Source organism: Tenrec ecaudatus, chromosome 14 (assembly GCF_050624435.1).
Source record: "Tenrec ecaudatus isolate mTenEca1 chromosome 14, mTenEca1.hap1, whole genome shotgun sequence".
NCBI lineage: Eukaryota > Metazoa > Chordata > Mammalia > Afrosoricida > Tenrecidae > Tenrec > Tenrec ecaudatus.
The window spans coordinates 33,367,199-33,390,115 of NC_134543.1; the positions used below are offsets into that span (position 1 = coordinate 33,367,199).

Here is a 22,917-nt window from a genome sequence, read left to right on the forward strand (position 1 = left end):
TCCAATCTGAGGAGCTCACCTTCCAACATCATATTGGACACTATGTTATTGTCATCCATTTTGTCTGCAAGGGTTAATTTTCGGAAGTAGACGGTCAGAACTTTTAGCTTCATCTGTCTAGCTGGGAAGCACTGAGGAAACCAGTGCAGCTGGTCTTGCCAGTATTTGAAATCCTGGTGAAACAGCATCATGGCAATATGCTCGGGGCCACAGTGAGCAGAGGGGCGCTGAGAGGTAATGTCGAAGCCCTTGCTTGGTATGTCCTGCCTGATTTAGAGTGTCTCGGTTTCCCTGGGGACCTTCATCATGCCAAATCGTCTGTTAACAGTGAGACTTATGGTGGTGGGTGTCTAAGCATATCAACTTCACGTCAACTTGGGAGGGGCTGGAGACTTAAGGCCACCCATGTCTATGCCATCATATCTATGTGACTGAGCCCCAACAGGTAAGTCTGGACAATGAGGCTTGTGTGAGCTCTCTGCTTGTCCTGCTATGCTGCTGGGAGAATTAAGTGCTGTCTACGCAAATCCACTGGGAGAGGACAATTGGAGCTCTGAGCCTTGGTATCTCCTGGGCATATCCTAAGAGTCCCTTGCTCTGCCTGATTTTAATCTGAATTCTCTTGCTGTGAGAAACTGTAACTGGGAGCACAGTAGCTTTGAGTTCTAGGAGACCTTTTAGTGCTGCGGCCCTTTAATACAGTCCTCATGTGGTGGTGCCCCCACAACCATAACATTATTTTTGTTGCTACTTCATAACTGTTATTTTTCTACTGTTATGAATCATAATGTAAATAACTGATATGCAGGATGTATTTTCATTGTCACAAATTGAACATAATTAAAGCACAGTGATTCATCACATAAATAATATGTAAGTATATATTGTAAAATATTTCTAATGACAAATAAATGAAATATTGTCTTGAAGCATGAGGTAGCATGGGTAACAGTCTTCACGCCAGATACTCGTAGGTGGGCGTTCTGCATGTGGGCGGACCCACCAGGCGACGGACAGAGGAGCAGTGTCTCATTTCCTAAGACCATCGGAAATATGTGTTTTCTGATGGTCTTAGCCGACCCTTGTGAAAGGGTCATTGGACCCCAAAGGGGTTGGGACCCACAGACTGAGAACCACCGTTTCAGTGAATATTCAACTTGAACTTTGCAGAAGCATTTCCTAGTCTGTTGAAAACTTTGGAAAGCGGTGGTTAACAACATAGACTCAGGAGTCAGACAGGCCTGGTTTCAAACCCTGATATTCCATTTGTTAGAGGACTTTGGGAGAATTAAATTCTAATCTTTAAGTTATTCACTTATGAAGCAAGAAATTAATATTTCTTCAGAGAATTCTACATGTGAGTGCATACGTAACGTTCAGCGCGCATAGTGCCCGGAACAGAGAGATAGTACCTGCCATTGCTAGTGAAAACAAAGGGAATAAGATCTAACAAAGAAACTCCAAAATCTGCAGATATAGATCATACTAAGTTTTCTGGATTCTAGGAAATTCAAATCGCTGCTTAGAAGCAAAGCACAAGTGAACAAGAATCTATGTAGATAGAAGGGGGCTTCAAAAGTTTCATGGTGAAATGAAATGCCAAGATACTGGAGTGCCTTCCATGACTTTTTGGACGGCTCTCGCATGTAACTTCAAGAACAGTCCCTAGTTATCAGAAGAGCTCATCGGACACATACTACCTTAACATAGTAGGTGGTGAGTACTTTCCGAAGATCAAAGACTTGAAGCATGGACGCAGCACTATTGTCAGTGATGCTGTATCCTTCCAGAATGTACTTGGTGACAATCACTTCCCAAGCAAGCCAGCGCTGGCTCGCTGCAGCATTAAAGGACAGCACGTGAGGAATGCGGCCGGGCTCACAACAGCAAAACCCTTCATCTTCTTCCACACCCTCAGTAATGGCCTCCACTTCCCGTTGTTGACAGTAAGTACCTTGGAGAGACAAAGAGAGAATGATTACAAATGAAGGGGGGCAGGCGGGGGGAGAAGAACCACAATGGGAAAAAAAATGACCGCTTCAAAGGCACAAGGAATTTAGAAAGACACACGTTATCGCAGTTGAAGGTACGTGATCGATTTGTCTGAAAATGTTCGTTAACAACTAACTACAGAAGACTCTAAAAACAAAGCATAGGACATACTTATCTTCTGTGGAATGTCAAGAATTTGTGTTGTAATCAATCTTTAACGCTGACTTACTGATTTCCAGGCTTTGCAAATTTGGGTTTAGAATTGCATTTATATCAAATGAAGGCAAATCCGTAAATGCGTATCTTGAAAGATTATCTCAGAAATAGAAATAAGTTGGGTGAGGATTGAATTATTCCTGATGCCATTGGGGATACAGACAATGTAGAACTCAAGAGAACCAGAGACCCTGTTTACAAAAATCAAGTTCAGGCTTCACGGAGAAATATTGTACACATCTTCTTTCTTTGCATGTACTAATTTGTAACAGTTCATTATTTTAGAATCTGAAGCATTTGCTGACAAAGATCAAAGATTATAGTACACATACTTTCAGTATGGATTAAAACTCAATACAAAGGTTAACAAAATCCTCAAATGGACCAAGAGATAACATCAAGATAAACAAAGAAAAGACAGAAATTATCAAGGATTTAATTTTACTTGGATCCACAGCCAATACTCATGGAGATACCAGTCAAAGAAAAATGAATCACACAGCAAAACTGCATTGGTCAAATTTGCTGCAAAAGACATCTTCAAAGTGTTACTCAAGACAGTACTTCGCGGACTAATGTGCGCCTGACCAGCAGCCACGGTATTCCCATCACTTCCTACGCCTGCAAACGGCGGACGAGGACTAGGGAAGAACGGAGAATGCACGCATTTGTAGTGCGGTGCTGGTGAAGAACAGTGCCGGACCCGGACTAACACACAACAAACCCACGTGTCTCGAAAGCGGGATAGTCAAAATGATCCTTAGAAGCAAGGATGGTAGATCTCTTCTCGTGCCCCCTGGACACGTTATCAGAAGGACTCAGTCTCGGGAGAAGCACACTGGCTTGAGAAAGCAGAGGGTCGGTGAAAGAGAGGATGGTGTGGGACTGGGCAGTATTTTGTCCTGTTGCACGGTCACTATGAGCCCGAACTGAAGGATGCACCTTACAACAACAACACAGTTGAAGGCAGGCCACTGTGGTAAACTAAGTGGAGCACTCGGCAGAAGCCAGGTCGGGCAACGTTGATGCTAGCTGCTGCCAAATTCATGTGCAATGGAGCAAAAGGCTGGTTGGTCTCCTGCCAGTCCCACGACTGTTTTAGGCCAGACTTCTGTGGCACACAGGGATTGCACTGGATGGTTTTCAGAAGTGGATTGCCGGCATTTTTTCTTAGTTTGTGTAAGTCTGGACGCTCTCCTGAAACCCGCTCAGCATAAGACCACGTAAGACCCATGGGCATACGGGGATGGCTGCACAGGAGGTGCAATGGGCAGAAACAGTACTCAGATGTCCTGCCTGCGTAGGTGGGGACAATTCCACCACTCAGTTACTGTTAGAAACCACGTTCAAAGTCTAAACCTTACTTTATTAAAAAATATTTTACTGTGCTTTAAGTTTGAATTGTATTTTAAGTGCAATCAGAAGCCACTAAAATATTTTAAGCCTAGGAGTGACAATCAACTATGCATTAAAAAAATATCACGCCCAGCTATCAAAAGATGTAGTGTCTGGGTCTTAAGGCTTGAAGATAAACAAGTGGCCATCTAGCTCAGAAGCAACAAAACCCACATGGAAGAACATACCAGCCTGTGTGCTCACGACGTGTCAAAGGGATCTGGTATCAGGCATCAAAGAACAAAAAAATCATATCATTGTAAATGAGGGAGAGTGCAGAGTTGAGACCCAAAGCCCATCTGTAGGCAACTGGACACCCCCTTACTGAAGGGTTGCGGGGAGGAGATGAGCCAGTCAGGGTGCAGGGCAGTAACGATGAAACATACAACTTTCCTCTAGTTCCTAAATGCTTTCTGCCCCCAACTATCATGATCCGAATTCTACCTTACAAATCTGGCTAGACCAGAGGATGTACAGTGGTACAGATAGGAACTGGGAACACAGGGAATCCAGGACAGATGATCCCTTCAGGACCAGTGGTGAGAGTGGTGAAACCTGGAGGGTGGAGGGAAGGTGAGGTAGAAAGGGGGAACCGATTACAAGATCTACATATAACCTCCTCCCTGGGGGATGGACAACAGAAAAGTGGGTGAGGGGAGACGTTGGACAGTGTACGATATGACAAAATAATAATAATGTATGAATTATGAAGGGTTCATGAGGGAAGGGGGAGTGAGGGGGTAAAATGAGGAGCTGATATTAAGGGCTCAAGTAGAAAGCAAGTGTTTTGAGAAGGATGATGGCAACAAATGTACAAATGTGCTTGACACAATGGATGGATGGATGGATTGTGATAAGAATTGTATAAGCCCCCAATAAAATGATTAAAAAAATATATCACTAGGACTAAGTGAAGAATCACAACTATTTTTTGGTATGATCTGAGTTTTGATAGGCAAATATGACTTCTTGGACAGTAAGTGATTTATGAAAAAACAAACACACATTGGTGTGGAAAATAAGAAGTGGATCTATTTTTGATATGAAGACTTTCTAGACAATATGGTAAAATGACCAGATTGATAAGAAACATTCCCTTCAATTACACATCACTTCAAAAACATTCCCTTCAATTACACATATAGAAATGCTAAATACCCTGGGGGACGGACAACAGAAAAGTGGGTGAAGGGAGACGTCAGACAGTGCCAGATATGACAAAATAATAATTTACAAATTATCAAGGGTTCATGAGGGAGGGGGAGCAAGGAGGGAGGGAAAAATGAGTAGCAGATGCCAGGGGCTTAAATGGAGAGCAAATGTTTTGAGAATGACGAGGGCAATGAATGTACAAATGTGCTTTACACAATTGATGTATGTATGGATTGTGAAGAGTTGTATGAGCCCCTAATAAAATGATTTGAAAAAAAGAAATGCTAAATAACAGAACCTTTCTACATATACAAGGGCTTGAAAAAGCTGGCAGAAAAAAATCCATTATCTTTTCATTTTATTTTTCCATGAACTTCTGAGACACCCTAATATTTGTGAAAAATTAACATTAAGCTCTTAGACCCTCACTTCTAAATTAACAAAGAATAGAGAGAACAATGGTTGTGTCAAAGGAGATAGGCCACAGGCAGCCTATGGCGTTATGGTGAGGTGAAATTACTTGGTATGCATGTCTTTGTGAATCCCCCAAAATGACTGTGTAGAAACATGCAAGTAGAATGACCATTCAAACAGAAGGTGAGAAATCTTGATAGAACAGCTTGCTCAGTTTTGCCATTCACTGGATGTAAAATGAGCCCCCTCAGAAGCAGGAAGAGCGAGAATCGTGACTATCGAGAAAGAAGAGCCACTGGGATTGCAGAGCAGGGCAAGCGCACCACCAGGATCACAAAGCAACCCGGAGCACTGACGTCGCCCCACAGATGGCCACACAGAACGTGTGCCCTGCGCCCGGTGCCACCTCCGGGTTCAGACAGAAAGCACGGTTTGCTTTTGTTTTTAAATAATTATTCCTTTGCCACCACTTCAGTAAAAGACTGCAAACAACAACGGTCTCATTGTGTCTACACACTGGTGACCTTAAGCTGATTTGTGAGTGGATGCAATTAATAAAATAAAGTCCATCGCCAAAAAAAAAAAAAAAAAGAAAAGAAGAGCCAACAGCCGGGCACATTGTAGACTGCCGTTTGAAGCGGAAGTAGCAGCAGAGGAACCAGACGTGGAAGCACTGATCCCAGGAGACCGAGCAGAGGGGCCGTCGTACTGAGACCATGAGACAGTGTGGGGCGTCCCAGTCCACGGAACCAGCAGAGAACCAGGGACTTGGTGAGAGGCTAAGAACCAGAGAGACATGTCTGCCAGAATGGCTGATAAGAAGTGTTATGGACAGAATAACTGTATCCTTAACATTTTGTAAGCCGTTGTCGGTAGGGGCCATCGAGCCAGTTCTGACCCAGAGCAACCCTAAGCGTAACAGAACGAAATACTGCCCGGCCTGTGCCATCCTCACAATGAGCTGCTTACATTTCCCTAATAAGCCCTGCAATGGCGAGCGCTGTCTGTGAGTTCTGTGGCCAGGAATGCGCTTGGTCTGAAGCGAGCACAGAATAGAAGGCACCGCGTGTCTGCCCTCAGCCTTTCAGCAACTGGCCTCGGGACGGTGTGGAGTGGGAGTCTCCCCGTGTGTAACCAGAGGGCAGACACAGCCTCCCCGCCATTTCCTCAAGGGTCAAGGTTTGGCTCGATGCTCTTTCTAGTCAAATGCCTTCTTGTTTGGTATTCCAATGTGACACTTTGGACATCACAGGCGCACATTTTAGAAATAATACACAAGGTAAGTGAGTATCTTACCTCTGAATTCAAGCCCCCGCAGTTGGAAGGTGACCAGCCCGTTGCCTATCTCGATAAGGTGAACTAACGCATTGAGGTAGTCAGAGGCCAGAATGAAACACTCCCCAGTACTGTAGTTTCCCCAGCGTCCCAGCAGCAAATCCCCACACAGACTGTGCTGGAGCGATCTGGTGAGGTGTTCGTAAAAGATGGAGTTCAGGTTGTTGTCATCCGAGCCTAGAAGGAAGAATGTTTTTGAATTACATTTTCCTTCAAATCCCTTTACATTGACAAAACAGGATTGTTGAAAAGAATTAACACTAACTTCTAGTTAGGACTGTAGCTGGTTTTGTTGGTCAAGGAAAATATTCCCAACTTTCCAATTTCTATGTAAAAACATACCAAGAAATAATGAACAAAGCTCGCCACTCAGAGATCAGCATCTCCAGATCTCCAGCTGCCACGCACAAAGTGGGAGTTAGATCACGGGGATCTAAGAGGCCTTCCCAGCTCTTTGTTGTCTAGTGCTGCCCCAGTAGCACTCCTCGAGGGGAGCAGCTTTAGCAGACAGACACTTATTTTCTCAGCTTAGGAGCTAGGCATCCGAATTTGGGTGCTGGCTCTAAAGGAAGGTCCTTGACTCTGCAGCTTCTGCTTCCTGGTTCCCTGGAGATCCATCTCTCCGACCCCCACCTCCGCTCACTTGTTTGCTTGTTTAATCTCAAAAGGGATTGACTCAACACACATTCTACACTCACCCTACCTACTGAAGCTATCTATGGAAGACAACCCATCTCCAAATGCGATGACACTGTAAAATTTGAATGCAGTATGCCTTACAGTTGAAACCATGCAAAGGAAAAGGGGAAACAGGAAATTCAGAACAAGAACAAAACGCTAAAACTGGTAAAGGAAGTCGGTAAAATAATCCAAAATTTGAAGAAACAAAATACGGTCAAAATGAAAGGGGGGAAAGGGGAGTTGATATATTAAAGATAACATATATTAAGGTGAGTAACATTAGCTTAAAAATAACTAAACTACATCTACTGAGGTAGCAGCCAAGAACACGAAGAGGCTGGTGCCAGGGTTATCCTTTAAGAAAAAAATTAGGATAAAACACGACTCAAACGAAAACAACCACCTCTGGAAATAACCTACACAAAGGGATAATTTGCATGTGGGTGTAGAAAGTACAGTGGCAGAGAAAGGTAAAATACTCAAAGTTTAATGCGTGTTTTAAATTCCGTCTAGCTGAAGAACAACATAACGGAAGGAGAACAGCGGACAATAATGTCAGTAAGATGCCTTTCTCCAGTCCTTCGTCTGCCCATCACCAAAGTGCACATGTCCATTCAGGACATGGTCCTGTAGTTAGGCAGAATGGCACTGTCTGCTTCCCACGCACTCTCATCCCCTGGGCAAGCACCTGTGAACTTCTGATGATTCTTTGATTAGAACATGATCACGACAGTCATACGCATCATGTAATTAATAAGAGCCACTAATAATTACTTCTTGCTTCCATTTGACAATTATGTACAAGCTGATTATAATTTAACTTCTCAGGTGGGCAGAGCATTTGAGGAAATTTGCAAACAGAGTGGACACAAATTTTCCAGTCTACTTGGGAGTGAATATTTCTTTGAGTAAATTAATACATTGACATTCTAGCTAATGCAGGAGCCACTTGTGCTGGAGGCTCTGTGCCAGATTGCTGAGTGAGTTGACGTATTATTTCCCAAATGACAAAATTAAGATACCATACTACCAAATAATAGGACCTCACCACCAAGAGGCCACCCACTGAAATCTCATCTAACTGCTACGTGTCCACATACAACAAACGAGAGTTTCCATCTTCCTGAACATCAGAGAGGGAGGGAGAGCGAGACGCAGTGGGTGTCAATGCGCGTGCATACCCTTCCCTGGCCCTGTCTAGCACGAACTGAACTCACTCTTCTTCTTCACCTGATAGAAGAACTTTCAAATGGCCTATTTTAATCCTACCAGCAGTATTTTATAAAAGATGGGCATACAAAAGAGACATTTTTTCAAATGTGCAAGATTTTCATTTGGAACCCACAGAGGATCCCCAACAAGCTTTGTCTGAAATACACATATAACGTTTCTTATCCTTGCTTCTTTTCCCAGCGATCAGAGTTATTACCTGGATTTCTATCAAGCTGAGACGCCAATCTGGTATTTGAGTGATCCACTCGTTTTGTGCTGAAGATGACAAAATAAATTATTTTCAGTTACTTTTTTATACATTAAAAATGTTTAACAATTAAAGATGAGGAAGAAAGTCATAGAATATAATTGAAATATATATTACCACCTTGTAAAATCTTTGGCAAGACCTACATTAGTATAAGGAAAAAACTTCTGGATAACTCAGTTTTTACTCTCTTTGGATCTCCCACTCCCCACCCCTCCATATTCAAGTTTTTCCAAACAGATGTTTCCTTGAACAATGCATAGCAAGTTATCAGTGAACATACTGCAGAAAACAGAATAAGAAAATGCACGTTAGAGCTGCCCTTTACAATGCCTAGTGGACGAGGCACTCTTTGCCAGAGGCGGGTGCCTCTCCCAACGTCTGGTGGTATTCCTTAGGAAAGCGAGTCATGGAATGTGTTGCTGGAACCCATGACGGGGACTTTACAAGATGCAAAGTACTCCTCACAAGACTGAGTTACTCTTCACCTTTTCTCACTGTGCTAACAATTGTGTTGGTACATTAACACAAAGGCAGTGGACATCAAGAACTCTGCAAGAAAAATGATTTTACTAAATTTCCACTCTTCTCCAGAGACACGTCTTAATAGTCTTTGTAGAAAATGAGAAGATATACACTGCTATACTGAGATTATTCAGGCATGGGTATTTAACAGACATTTCTTGAAAAATAAAGAAAGTGAGCCTATCATTTCCTGAAAAACAACTGACAAGATCTGTTGTCAGTGACAACATTTAAGACTTTAACAAAAACTGAAGTTTTGGAAAATGTGTACTCCCTATCATGAGCTTCAAAGTTTCCTTACAAAAGCTTTCCTCCACCCCCACTGGTGGTGGTCTTAATGAATCTATTTTTAAAAACGCTGGGCAGGAAGCGTGTACGTATTCAGATCTACATTGCTCAGGAAAGGAGCACTGGGGTATAGTGTATTACCAGCTAGTCACAAGATCAGCAGCTCACATCAGGCCCGCATCCCCACAGGAGAACAGAGGAAAGTTTTCTGCCTTTATACAAGTCAACAGCCCCAGAAGCCCACCCAGGCAGTTCTGCCCTGCTCACAGGGCATTGAGCTTGGAGTTACTGAGGGAACCAATCATTTCCTAAATGACCAGTAAGTGATGCTATAAAATTATGCATAGATTCATTCAAAGTAGAAAATCAGATGATTTGATTTAAGTTGGTTTTAAAGACTCATGGGTAGGGCTTTAGATTTGATATCATCACTATCATTCTTCATATTGTAATGTAGCACCAAAAATTAAAATCCACAGTTAGTGAAAAGGCTTAATACACTTGTTTCTTTCTCAACTACATATCTGTAAAGGCCAAGTTGTTTATTTTTTTTTAATATATGAGGGAATGCCAAAAAGTCTGTGGAAAGATGGAGTTAAAAGATAAAAATAAATAAACTTTAGTTCCCAACGTAAACTCCATCAAGCTCAAGATCTTTTGCAAGTTGTGCTATGAGTCATTTAGTGCACCCCCAAAGAAGTGAGAGTTCTGGGGGCTTACCTAAACAAAGACAAGGTTGGTTGGTTTTTTTTCTTTTCGTATTATTAACTAAATAAAACCAAATGAAGGTGCTCTTTAAAGGTATTTTTAAAGATTAGGAAGTACAAGGCAATCAGAAGGAGCCAAATCAGGAATGTGAGGTGGATGATTTCCCATCAAAGCTTTCACAAAATTGCCACTGTTGGATGAGAGGAATGAAGAGAGGCATTGTTGTGATAGAAAAGGATGTTCTGATGAAGGTTTCCCAGACATTTTTCTATTAAAACCACAAATTTCACCATAAGATGAGAAACAATAAGCAGACAATAAGTTATCCTTTGGTCCTCTAGGAAGTCAACAAGCAAAATGCCTTCAGCAGCCCCCAGAGCTGTTGCCGTGGCTTCTTGCTCTTGACAAGTCCACTTTGCCTTTGACTGGACCACTTCCACCGCTCAATAGCTACTGCTTTATAAATGTGCTTTGTCTTTAAGATCGTACTGGTAGAGCCATGTTTAATTTCCTTACAATTCTTCCTAGAAAGGCTTCAGGGTCCTGATCCCATTAGCTTGAACCTGTATTGACAGCTCTGGTGTTACTTAAGGCTGATCTGTGATCAACAGTTTTGGAACTCGATGAACAGAAAGCTTGCTCAATTCCAATTTTTTAGTGAGAACTGTGCCAATTGGACCAAGTGAGATGTCTATGGAGTTGGGCGAGGAGCCTGATGGCGTGGGGTTTATGCATTGGGCTGCTACCTGTAAGATCTGCAGTTCGAAACCACCAGCCACTCCAAGGAAGAAAGATGAGGCTTTCTACTCCTGCAGAGATTTACAGTCTTGGAGAACGTGTAAGAGCAGTTCTTCCCTATCTAGTAGGGTCTGTAGGAACCCCCTCAACGGCAGTGAGTGAGATAGAGTGGGCTGTTGCTTCTGCTATACTTCACCAGACCTCTTCAAATGGGACCCGAGCAAAATGGTTTCCTTGCAAAGTGATGTGATTGATCTGCTGCTGTGGGCTTCACCTCCAATACTGTCTCGTCCTTTCTTAAGACAAAGGACCCATCCGGAACTTGCTGGTTTGCTTTGAGGCACTGTTCCCAACATTTTTTGTGAAGCACCATTGATTCCACCATTCTTCCACAAAAGCTTCACTCTACATTTCATGTTTGTCCTTGCTTCAGATAGGGGCTCTTCTCAAACTTGATGTCTTATCTTTCTCAGTGTCTCAAAATAGATCCTGTTCAGACTTGGTATAACATGTTAGTACACAATTTCTCGCAAAAAAGAAATCTACAAGTTTTTTTACACAGGCGCTTTCCATGAACTGTTTGAAGACTCCTTGTATTTCAAACAAAGCACACTGCAACAGACATACTGATTGGAAAAGCAGATATGAGACTCTAGTTGCCGGTTATCCTAAACCTAGGAGCCTCGCTTGGATGGAGGCCTGGGAACATAGTGGTTATGCTGATAACCACAAGGTCAGTAGTTCGAAACCACCAGCTGCTCTCAGGGAGAAAGACAAGGCTTTCTACTCCTGTACAAAAGATGCGGCTGTCTACTCCTGTGAAGACTTAAAGTTTTGAAAATCCAAAGGAACAGTTCGCCTCTGTTTTTTTAGAGTGGCTATGAGTCAGAACTGACACAATGACCGTCCGGTTTTACTAAGCCTTTGATGACTATTAAAGACATCTGTAAAACTAAAACAAGGACGCTCTTCTCACTGATTCTGAGAAGGAAGAGGGCAGAGATAGCGACTCCCATTGCTGCTAACATATAGTGGGTTTAAAAAAGTTTGCAAATATTCACTAAAATTCTCTGAACTTTGATTTCTAATAAAGCAAATAGATAAATAAAACTCAGAGAAACAAAAACTCCCTGGGACCCTCAATACATTTTAAGAGTGTACTGGGCTTGAGAACCGCTGTCAGAAAACGCTCTGTGCTAGAAACATGCTCGTGAGTAAAGAAGGGGACCGGATTTTAACCTGGGGAACGCATAAGGTAACAAAGTGGGAAGCGTCATTTAAGACAGTGTGCTATTGGAGAAAAGACCTAAGTAAAAGTCTCAAGCCTAGGACCAAATTCATTGTTTAAAAGGGACATGACGATTTTCACCTGTTAATATTTCCAGTATGTGAAAATTCTGAGAGAAAGACAGTCTTGGAGAGGAGAGGGCCAGTAGAATGATAAATGACTAATACAAGCTTTGTGGAATTCACTTGTTAAAGTGAAGACTTTTAAAACGTTTATGCTTACTGATTCAATAATTTCCCCTTTAGGAACTGTTTCGCAAATAAGTAAACTGAAGTCTGGAGAGATGGCATACAACGATAGTTTCTGGGAATTATATTAATAATTAGCTTAAGGAATCATGCCAAAATGAAGAAATCACTTTATGTACAAAGATGGCCACTAAAAAGATACACTTATGAAAAAAAGCTGTAACTTAGAATTATTGATATAATGTAACATTATAAATATCAAGCATAACAGAGATAGCAACACAGACTAATGCCAAGAAATACCACTCAAAGGAAGATATAGAGGAGTATGTTAAATTACAGCTGTTTTAAAGATTTTGAACAGAAAATAGAAAAGTCAAAGTAATTTCTCTGACTTTTCTATTTTGGCTATAATTCTCACATTTTGAGTTGATCATTCCTTAGCAAAAATAAACATTTCAACACAACAAATCATAAAGCATAAATAACTTTTAAAAATAATTGTACATATGACAAAACGGTCCCCACCCCCAGCCAGTCCTGGGGCTCTGGGGCTTGGCTCCAGGGGAGTCCCTCTGGGACATGGGGGTAGAGTGAATGGTGTGAACCTTTGCTGGGCATGCCTACACAGTAGGGGGTGCTGGGCCCCTCTAGGGTTTCCTGTGTGGGCTCCGATAAACTTCTTCTCTTTGGCTTAAAAACAACAAAAGATCAAACATTTTCTTTTACTCACTTATAGTCTCTCTCCCAGAACTTCACCGGCCGAACATATGAAGTGATGAATATCGCGCTTCCCAGGAAAGGGCTGAGTGGAGTGGAGAAGAAGGCTGACACCGCAGCCTGCACAAACAGCATGGCCGAGTCTGCGGGAAGGCTGGTTAAGGAACGTAACGTTCTCCTTAGCACCAAGTTACAAATGCATCTCCCAAACATGTAAATTACAGCAACTGCAAGAGTGAGATTCACGGCAGAACACCAAGGGAGTACAAGCAGGAAGAAAGACATACACCAGAAAGTACACCCTAGCATGAGACTGCAAAGGGACCCAACGGAATGCACGCTGACGTAGATTTGGTGAAAGTCTACTTATCAGTCTTGGGTAGAGATGGTTAGGTTTACTTATCCAGGAGATTAAAATGAAAATTTATAAATGTTATATGAGTCTGTAAATGCTGTAACATTTATGAAGGCACAAATCTTTACTTTTATCTAGAAAATAGTTTCAAGAAATGATGGATAGAAAAATTTACATGTATTCAAATCATGATTATGAAAATTTTTAATATCTTCATTTATTTAAAACTATTTTTAACACATTTTACATGTCTTCAAAGTTTCTTGATTTTAACACTCACATACACAAGCAAAGTTTTCAACCGGCATTCAATGTTAATACCTTTCTCACATTCAGGCATCTGTGGCTCAGATTTTTACAGATGTTGAAGGAATAAAATCAACATGGGTGTGAATCTGAGGAATTATGAATGTGCAATAAGTTATCATACACTAACTATATTCCATGCCCGTGAAAGCTTCTGCCTGCAGACCGCTATTTTCATGAAGGATATGACTGCCCATCTCATAAAACTGCACTTAGAAGGATACGGGGCACTGCAAAGGGCTGAGCAAAAGCATGGAAAGCAGAACCCCACGTGATCTGCCACGGGGCAATGTAGGTGTACACAAACTGCAGCTTATAGAGGAGCTCCCAAAGCTGTCGGAGGAAAGGAAAGCCAATTAGCAAAACAGTTATCAACAAATACGCGAGCGAAAAAATGGAAACGCTTTCTTCCTAACAGGGCCGTGGTATTGAGATTATTTTAATTTTACATTTGTCAAAAGTAAAAGACCTATCGATTACCAACACAATACATTTTATCTTTCAAGTAAAGATTGAGCAAGCTGATGTATGGCCTTGTGTCTCATCTGCTTAAAAAATTCTATGCCCTCCAGTGGCCATACTAGTAATCCCAGCAGAACACAGAAACGCATGCGTGCGTGTGTGTGTGTGCACGCGTGTGTACAAACATGCACTTTCAAGCCTACTACCTGTAAGTTTTAGCATTTGGCAGTGAAGCAGCTCTTAAACGTAACATCAGACTCAAAAACTCAACGCCACTGAGTCAAGTTCGACTCAGTGACCCTACAAGGCAGGGTAGAACTGCCCCTGGATCTCCAAGGCTTGGAACTCGTTATAGGTATAGAAAGTGCAGGCTTGCTCCCTTGGAGTGGCAGGTGATTTTGAACCGATGACCTTGCAATTAGAAGCCCAATGCGTAACCAGTACGCCACCAGGGCTCCTGTACTTCCAAAAGGAGTACCTAGAGGAGATCAGCCAGGCAGGGACAAAGCTGTGAAGCAGCTCTTCCTTCCAGTTTATGAGGGACATTAATTTTGGGTATGTCAGGCATTGCTCATATACCTCAATTGTTACAGTGACTGGTAGCACAATATACATTTTAATCTCATTTACATTTGGATCAGCTTTACTATTTAGCACGTCTTTCCTAGACTGGGCAGGACAAAGTCCAATCTATCGAGACAGAACTACAGAATCTTCGGAGGAACACGCTCTCAACAACTCAGGTAGCTACACTTCAAGCACAGCACACTTTTAAAAACCATCTTCTGGTTGATTTATCAACGAATCTGCTTAACCTCCAATGTACACAAGAACCTCGACTTCAGAGACTGCTGCTGAAGGCCAATGCTCTTTGCGTGACTCAGCAAGCGGACCAGAGTAAGGAAAAGCAGCGCAGGGACCATCACACTGCCGGGACAGGGGCTTAAACGCTGCAAGTCAGAACACTTTTTACATTCTACACGTGACCCAGATTGCACTGAAATCTTCGCTTTAATAATGAAGAAAATGATATACAATTATCGTATATACGCGAGTATAAGCCGAGTTTTTCCAGCACATTTTTAATGCAGTTTTTGTGGTAAAATTAGGTGCTTTGGCAGATATTTGGGTCGGCTTATACTCAAATATATACAGTACATGGATGATGAGTAGTTGGGTTAGTAAAAACATTTTTAAACATTTGATTTTTGGAAAGAAATTGGGGGTACATTTTAAATCTTAAAATAACATGTATCTAAAAGAGATCCCTGTATCTTACGTGCTTAATATCAAATTCTATTTAGTGACCATATAAAATGTACAGGCATGGCTCTTTGTGTTTTGTTCTAAGCATTTAGGATAGTTCCTGGTACATATTCAAATAAATGCTTGAGAAATCAAAGTATTATGAACCCCATTATTATAAGTGAATTGAGAAACAACAAAGCCCACATGGAAGAAGCCTACCCCCACACAAACGCTGAAGACAAATCAGGTGCAGAGGCAAATGCGGCGAAGAAAGCTGACAGTGCCCAGCTGTCAAAATATATAGATTCTGGGGTCCTACAGGCTAGAAGATAAACAACGGGCCATCTAAGTGAGAAACAACAAAGCCCACATGGAAGAAGCACAACAGCCTGTGAGATCAGCAGGCTTCAAAGGGTTCAGGTGTCAGGCATCAAAGATAAAAAAAAATAATCATAGCATTGTGAATGAGGGTGTGTGTGGAGAGGGGACCCAGGGCCCATCATTGGGTAATTGGACATCCCATTGAAGAAGGGTTGCGGGGAGAAGACGAGCCAGTCAGGGTGCAGTGTAGTAACGATGAAATATATAATTTTTCTCTAGTTCTTGAATGCTTCCCCCCCCCCCTCCATTATCATGATTCAAATTCTACCTTACATATCCGGCTGGACCGGAGGATGTACGCTGGCACAGATAGGAACTGTAAATACAGGGGATCCAGGACAGATGAACACATCAGGATCAGTGGTGAGAGTGGCGATATCGGGAGGGTGGGGGAGAAAGGGGGAACAGATTACAAGGTCTACATATAACCTCCTCCCTGGGGGACGGGCAGCAGAGAAGTGGGTGAGGGAGACGTCAGATGGTGTAAGATATAACAATAGTAATTTATAAATTATCAAGGGTTCAGTGGGGAGGGGGAAGGAGAGAGGGAGGGGAAAATGAGGAGCTGATACTAAGGGCTCAAGTAGAAAGTAGGTGTTTTGAGAATGAGATCAACAAATGTACAAATGTGCTTGACACAATGGATGTATGCATGGATTGTGATAAGAGCTGTATGAGCCCCTAATAAAATGGTTAAAAAAAATAAGTGAATTCAAGGATTATTTGACTTATGCCTAGGTGTAAGTGACTTTTTTTCCAACCAGTATAATCACATCTATATCATCTATTTAATATTGTAAACTATATAATATGCAATCTGTCTATTCAATTAATACTTAAATTAAGTATTTAATGGTTAATTTAAAATTTAATAGTTAATTTAGATAGTACTCTATTTGCTATCTTTTATCTATATAACATAATATCTATATATTAAATTTGTAAGAAACCACATACAAATGGGCTTAACAAGTTCATGGAAGAAGCCTGGTATCTTTCCACTCCACTTTTCCCATGAACACTTGAAGCCTCTCCTACTTCTTTACACAGACACTTTTCTGTTGCGATAGCCAAGTCCTCTCCTGGTTACTTAGTGTGCTCATCACAAGAGGGAATAAATGGTAAAATGTAGGCTAGCTCTTCTTGAACTAACATAAGACTGAAATATATGATATATATTAAATGCACTGCACCCTATTAATGTAGTTACTCATCTCTAAAACCTTGCCAATTCCATTTTTATGGTTCTATCCTAGATTAAACCTTTACCATAACTGACGTACTTTCAGAACCTCTCAAGCTATTCTCTAAAGCTTTATATTTTCTCTTCCCCAATCCATTTCAAGTGGGGCTGAGCAGGCTAACCCTCCGATGGTTGAGCTTTCCTGGTGTTTTGTAGCTGCTCACATGCTTCCGCTTCTGTTACCTATCACGTGGGACAATGTATCTTAAAATCCTCTGGATGTGGTCAGTATAAATATAAAATCTAAGCACCCTTTAATTTACAACGCTTTCTATTACATGACTGTACAAAGCGCGCCATTGAGAAGAGATACCGGTAATTCAGCGCAAGGTCTGGCTAGGAAGGCGGTACTGCAACCGCAGTTGGTTCCAAGACTGAGGGAGTTTGCGGGCAAACAATCGACTGATACGGCAAGAGGCATCTGAGGAAGATGGAAGGAAGACGCAGTCACTGAAGAGAGCTGGTAGTCCGAGTTTCCCAGAAAGCAGCACGTGAACACGAGCGGATGGTACTGAGGGATGAAGTTCAAGCTGCACTGAAGGCACAGGTGAAAACAAGGACCAGGAATTGGTGAAATGTCAACTGAGGTGCGCCAACAAACGGATGCAACCCTGCAGTGCTCACTCACCTAGTGCAAGAAACTTGGAAAGACAGCCCGCTGGCCAAACGACTGGAAGAAATCCACATTTGTTCCCATTTTAAAGCAAGGTAATCTGAAGGCATGTGGACATTATCAAATAATATTAATATCACATGCAAGGACAATTATACTGAAGGTAATTCAAAAGCAGATGCAGGGATGCGAAGGCAGGAGCTGCCAGAGGTACAAGCTGGCTTCAGAAGGCGCTATCACTATTGACCTTCCAGAACGGGCCGAATGTAACGAGTATCAGGAAGACTTGCGCTTCCTTGGCTATGCAACGGCAGTCAACTGAGGATAACAAATTCTGGTTAACATTGTGAAAACAGAAATTACCAAAGCCCTTAATGTGCTCATGCAAACACCACACATAATACAAGAGGCAGGACAGAACAAGGAGACACTGTGTGGTTTAAAGTCAGGAAAGCCATGTATCAGAGTTGTATCCTTGTACCACACTATCCATCTGTATGTTGAGCAACTAATCCAAGATGAGCTTTGTGAATAAGATCGGAGAAATACTCATTAACAACTTATGATATATAGATGACACAACCTTGCTTGCTGAAAGCTAAAATACCTTGAAGTACTTACTTATAAAGATCAAAGAGCACAGCTTCCAGGATGGATTATACCTCAAAACAAAGAAACAGAAGTCGTCACAACTAGGCCAACAAAGCAGCAGCACGGCAAAGAAAGTAAAGATTGAAGTTGGCAAGGATTTCATTTTACTTGTATATCTAATCAATACTCATAGAAAAAGCAGTCAAGAAATCAAACCACCCAGTGCACTGGGCAAATCTGCTGTGTAAGATCCCATAAAAGTATTTTTAAAAAGCACCGATGTAACGTTGAGAAGTAAGGCACACCTGATGCAGTCATATTTTAATCACCTCATAAGCACATGGAAGCTGGACAATGAATATGGAAGACGGAGGAAGGATTGAGGTCTTCAAATTATGGTGTGGGTGAAGAATAAATATACCACAGATTGCCATAGAATAAACAGATCTGTCTCGGAAGAAATACAGCCCGAGTACTCTTTAGAAGATGGAAAGATGTCAGCTTACATACACATGCTTTGGACATGCTATCAGGAGGAACCAGTGTCTGGAGAAGACATTAGGAACGGTAAAGCTCAGGGCCCCTGGGAAAGAGGAAGCCCTTCAGGGAGACGGGCGCACCAGTGGCTGCTACACTGGGCTCAACCACAGCACTGATTCGGAGGAGGGTCCCAGTCCATGGCATCCAACAATTTATTTAAAAACATAAAATTATTAGTGTTTCTCTCTAACTTGTCTACTGAAGTTAATCTTCTCTCTCTAGCTGTAGGTCTAGATTTTTCACGGACTCTTAAGGCACACCATTGTTTAGGGGATGTTACAGACCCCTGAGTTGATGAAGGACAGGAGTGACTGACTGAAAAGATACTAAACTGAATGAAATATCAGCATAAGCCTCACTGAGTAGTGGTAAGCTGGGGGAGGTGGTTTTGCTCTTATGGATGGAGCATCCCTTCACGTTACCTTGTTGAAGAGTATGGACATGAAGAAGAGGTCCAGGAGCATGGTCTCTGAAAAAGCTGCGCAGTCAAATGTGAAAAAGAGTACGGTGAAGACGACAGTGACGTACTGGTAAGTAGGACTGCTGAAAGAGGATCGGAGCAACTTCAAGCCAGCAATGGTGATCATCAAAGCACCCAGTCTGCGAGAGAGCGAAAGCACAGCTCATCAACCAGGGCGGGGACTATCTGCCCAGGGCGGAAAACCCTCACTTACATGACTAAGAGCCAATCTAAAGGGAAATCTACTTGTCTAGCTGGGAAAATTAGATTCTAAAAGAATCTGACTGCTGTAATATTCACTTAAGAATATTTATTATGCATCTTACCCTCCACATAAGAACTGTCTTAAAAATTATAATTTCTGACTTCTGTTTCTCCAGTTTCTCACCTCTTTCTGGGAATAGAAAGCCCCATCTTAAAAAAGAAAAAAAAGAAAGTCTTATCTTTCTCCCCCGGAGAGGCTAGTGGCTTCGAATGGCAGCCCTACAGCATCAGGGCCCCTTCATATTTCTATCACTTTAGCATAACTGCATCTAGTGCCTGAGAAATACATTAGTGCTTACTCAACGATATGGACCTATTTTACTGAGTAGACCTACAGGATAACTGTGTAAACAACTGCATCTCACACATACACACACACACACACGCACACACACACACACAATAACCAAACTTTCCATCTAATATTAGAACTTAACATCCGCTCATAATATCAGTTCACAATGAGCAAAAATAGGTACTCAGAAAAGGCAAGTCAGAAACAACTTGAACCTCAGTTTCTATTCTAAAAACCAGCAGAAAACAGACACTCAATGTCTAAGACAGCCCATAGTCAGTCCCAGATTAGAGGACTATTATACTTACTCCGTATCCAGGTTTTTTGGACTCGCAATCGTTTCAGCACTGCTACTAAGCTCATTGAGAACAATCAATGGGTAGATGATATTCTTCTCCACAAAAAGGAGCCACACATGGAGTTTCTCAAACCACATCACAGTGGCTGCATCTAACAAGGCAACATAGATCAAGAAGATCATGAGTTACCTACTGCATGAAACAGTCTGGTAATGTGATGAAGAGAGGGAACTATGATGACTCGAACTGAGCTCTATGCAAAACAAACCAAAGTCCGGGTGGCACAGGGTTAAGCACTTGGCTGCTATCCAAAAGGTCTGTGGTTTGAACCAAGGATCTGGGACTCTGCTTCCGTCTGAAAGCCTACGCAGCAGCTAGACGTACAGGCTTCCCCTCTGTCCTCTAGGCTCGGTCTGAGGTAGAATTAACACGGCGGCAATGGTTCTTTTAGGTTTTTATAAATACCTCCCTTAGGTTTTTAGTCAGTCAGTCTACTGTCAACTACTATGACTTTCCAGGCACTCCACATTTGCAATTCTGATATTACTTGAGTTTAATTTCATTTTAAACTTTAATGTTGAAACCTCAGTTTACAACTATAACTTCTCTCATCTGTGCCTAGAACTTACAGGCAAAGGTTGAGCTGTTAAATTGTCCACTCATAAAATGCTAAGATACGTTGCATGCACATACATATTTTATGAGAAGATATGGAATTATGTCATGATCTGGATTCATACTTCCTAAGAGTCATTTTTTTCAGATGAAAGCATCTAAAGTAAACCAAAAGAATTAAAACAGATCTTTGAGCTATTCAAAACAATGTCTTTTAGTTTTACAAAGCTTTCTAATAAACATTTTTTTTCAGCTGTTGAAATCAAGAGGAAAGAACTCAATTTTGCTACAAGTAATTAAAAAAAAATCACTTTATTGGGGCCTCGTAAAATTCTTAACACAATCCATACATACATCCATTGTGTCAAGCACATTGCTATTCCAAGTAATTTTAATAAGTCAAAAATCGTATGCTAATTCAAAATCTATAAAAACCTAGATGAAATGTTCTATGATAAAAAACATGATCAATGATTTATTTTAATGAAAACAATTTATCTTTAAAACAAACTTACTAGCCCTTCTATATGAAAATGATACTGAGAGTTCACCACACAAGGAAAAAGGTTCTTTTCCTGACGGTAGCAGTGAAGCAGTGTGGAGTCTTATACAGCTTATGACATTTTTCCTTATTAAAGAGCACTGCTTGCATAGCTATCAGTGCAACCAACTCACTGGTGTTTATAGTCGCCAGGATCAGACAGGTGAGGAAGGAAGGCTACAGTAACATGACGCTTTGTGAGAAGGAAAAGCCAGGTTAGATGTAAACCTTTTATGGCTTCAGAGTTTCCTGAAGAAGGTAATTCATCCTCAAACAACTGACTAGCTGGCTCTCTTTATATTAGTTTACTACCTGAAGCAATGTTTGAGGGGAAAAAAAAACATTTCTATTTGGCAGGCAGAGAATCCACCTGGTCTGGAAAGAGGCTGATGAGACTGTGTCCCCCGCTGGGGAGCAGGTGACGGCACAGAGCACAACCCTCAGCTCTTTCCTTTCAAGCCATCAAAACTGCTCCAGCACCGCCCACCTCTGGTGAAGCAGCTGCTTCTGATGCCAAAAGATTTCTGTTCAAAATTTCGATGTATGGAGACTGATAACAATTTGCCCCTAAATCCCCTACCGCTTTCAGTGAACATTAGCCAATGATATATACATACGTTAAAAAGAAAATAAAAGTGAAAAAGGAATTTAAGAACACTTATATCAGCTTTTCTAATTACATTTTTGATATCAAAGGAAAAAAATATAATTGTAAGAAGTAATGCAGAGGGCTTAAGTGAAGAGTAAATGTTTTGAGAATGATAAGGGCAACGAATGTACAGATGTGCTTTACACAATTGATGTATGTATGGATTGTGATAAGAGTTGTATGAGCCCCCAATAAAACGATTAAAAAACGGAGGAGCTGATACCAAGGGCTCAAGTAGAAAGAAAAAAAAAATCAAAAGGGCAGCATTACTCAAAGGCAAAACTCTGTGGGTTAGGTAAAGAGGAACAGAAATATGATACACAAAGAGGATGTGGAATGAGTGATGTTACATTAAAAAGAGCGCAATGAATGAGCTGAAAAAGTGTGTATGAAGTGATTAATGTAAAACTGATGATCTGCTTAAAAAGGAGAAAGAGGAAAGTGTTGATTGAACTAATGAGCTACCCCTTCCTTTGAAAAGGGCATTTTTTAGGAGACGGAATGGGACTCTGATGATCTTTCTAGACATAGAGTCTAACAGTGAAAACAGAACTATCAGCACATTCACATTGTACTTGCCAGAGAGCACGCTCTCTTCGTATGAACTTGAGTGAGCTATGCTGTGCCAATATGGGCTCATTGACCACACCAAGGTGTCACATTAATGCAGAATACAGTAAGGGAAACTGTGTAAAGTGAAAAGTACCACCGCCATGGAGGGCTCCAACTCACTCAGACCCTGTAGGGCAGAGGAGATGCCTCAGGGATCCTGAGGCAGGGAGTCTTCCGGGAGCAGCCCGCCAGTGTGGCCAAGGGTCTGGTGGGTCCCAGCCACAGACCTTGCGCTCAGCAGCCCAGGGTCTAGCCCACGGCACTCCTCTCTGTCAAGTCGGCTCAATTTTACTATCATCTAAATCTGCTCCCCAAAGAGTGCC

At 41.7% G+C, this 22,917-nt stretch overlaps 1 protein-coding gene across 7 annotated transcripts in view; it reads right to left on the reverse strand.

The window, feature by feature from the left end:
* Positions 1 to 22,917, reverse strand: part of PCNX1 (pecanex 1) — a 182,609-nt gene that overhangs the window by 27,462 nt on the left and 132,230 nt on the right. For all 7 annotated transcript variants that reach the window (XM_075531995.1, XM_075531997.1, XM_075532000.1 and 4 more), the window contains 7 exons: positions 20,187 to 20,328; positions 19,282 to 19,459; positions 14,006 to 14,114; positions 13,134 to 13,263; positions 8,615 to 8,673; positions 6,466 to 6,681; positions 1,701 to 1,954 (listed from right to left, as the gene is read on the reverse strand). In XM_075531995.1, the coding sequence (XP_075388110.1) occupies positions 1,701 to 1,954; positions 6,466 to 6,681; positions 8,615 to 8,673; positions 13,134 to 13,263; positions 14,006 to 14,114; positions 19,282 to 19,459; positions 20,187 to 20,328 (1,088 nt within the window). The remainder of the gene's footprint in view (positions 1 to 1,700; positions 1,955 to 6,465; positions 6,682 to 8,614; positions 8,674 to 13,133; positions 13,264 to 14,005; positions 14,115 to 19,281; positions 19,460 to 20,186; positions 20,329 to 22,917) is intronic.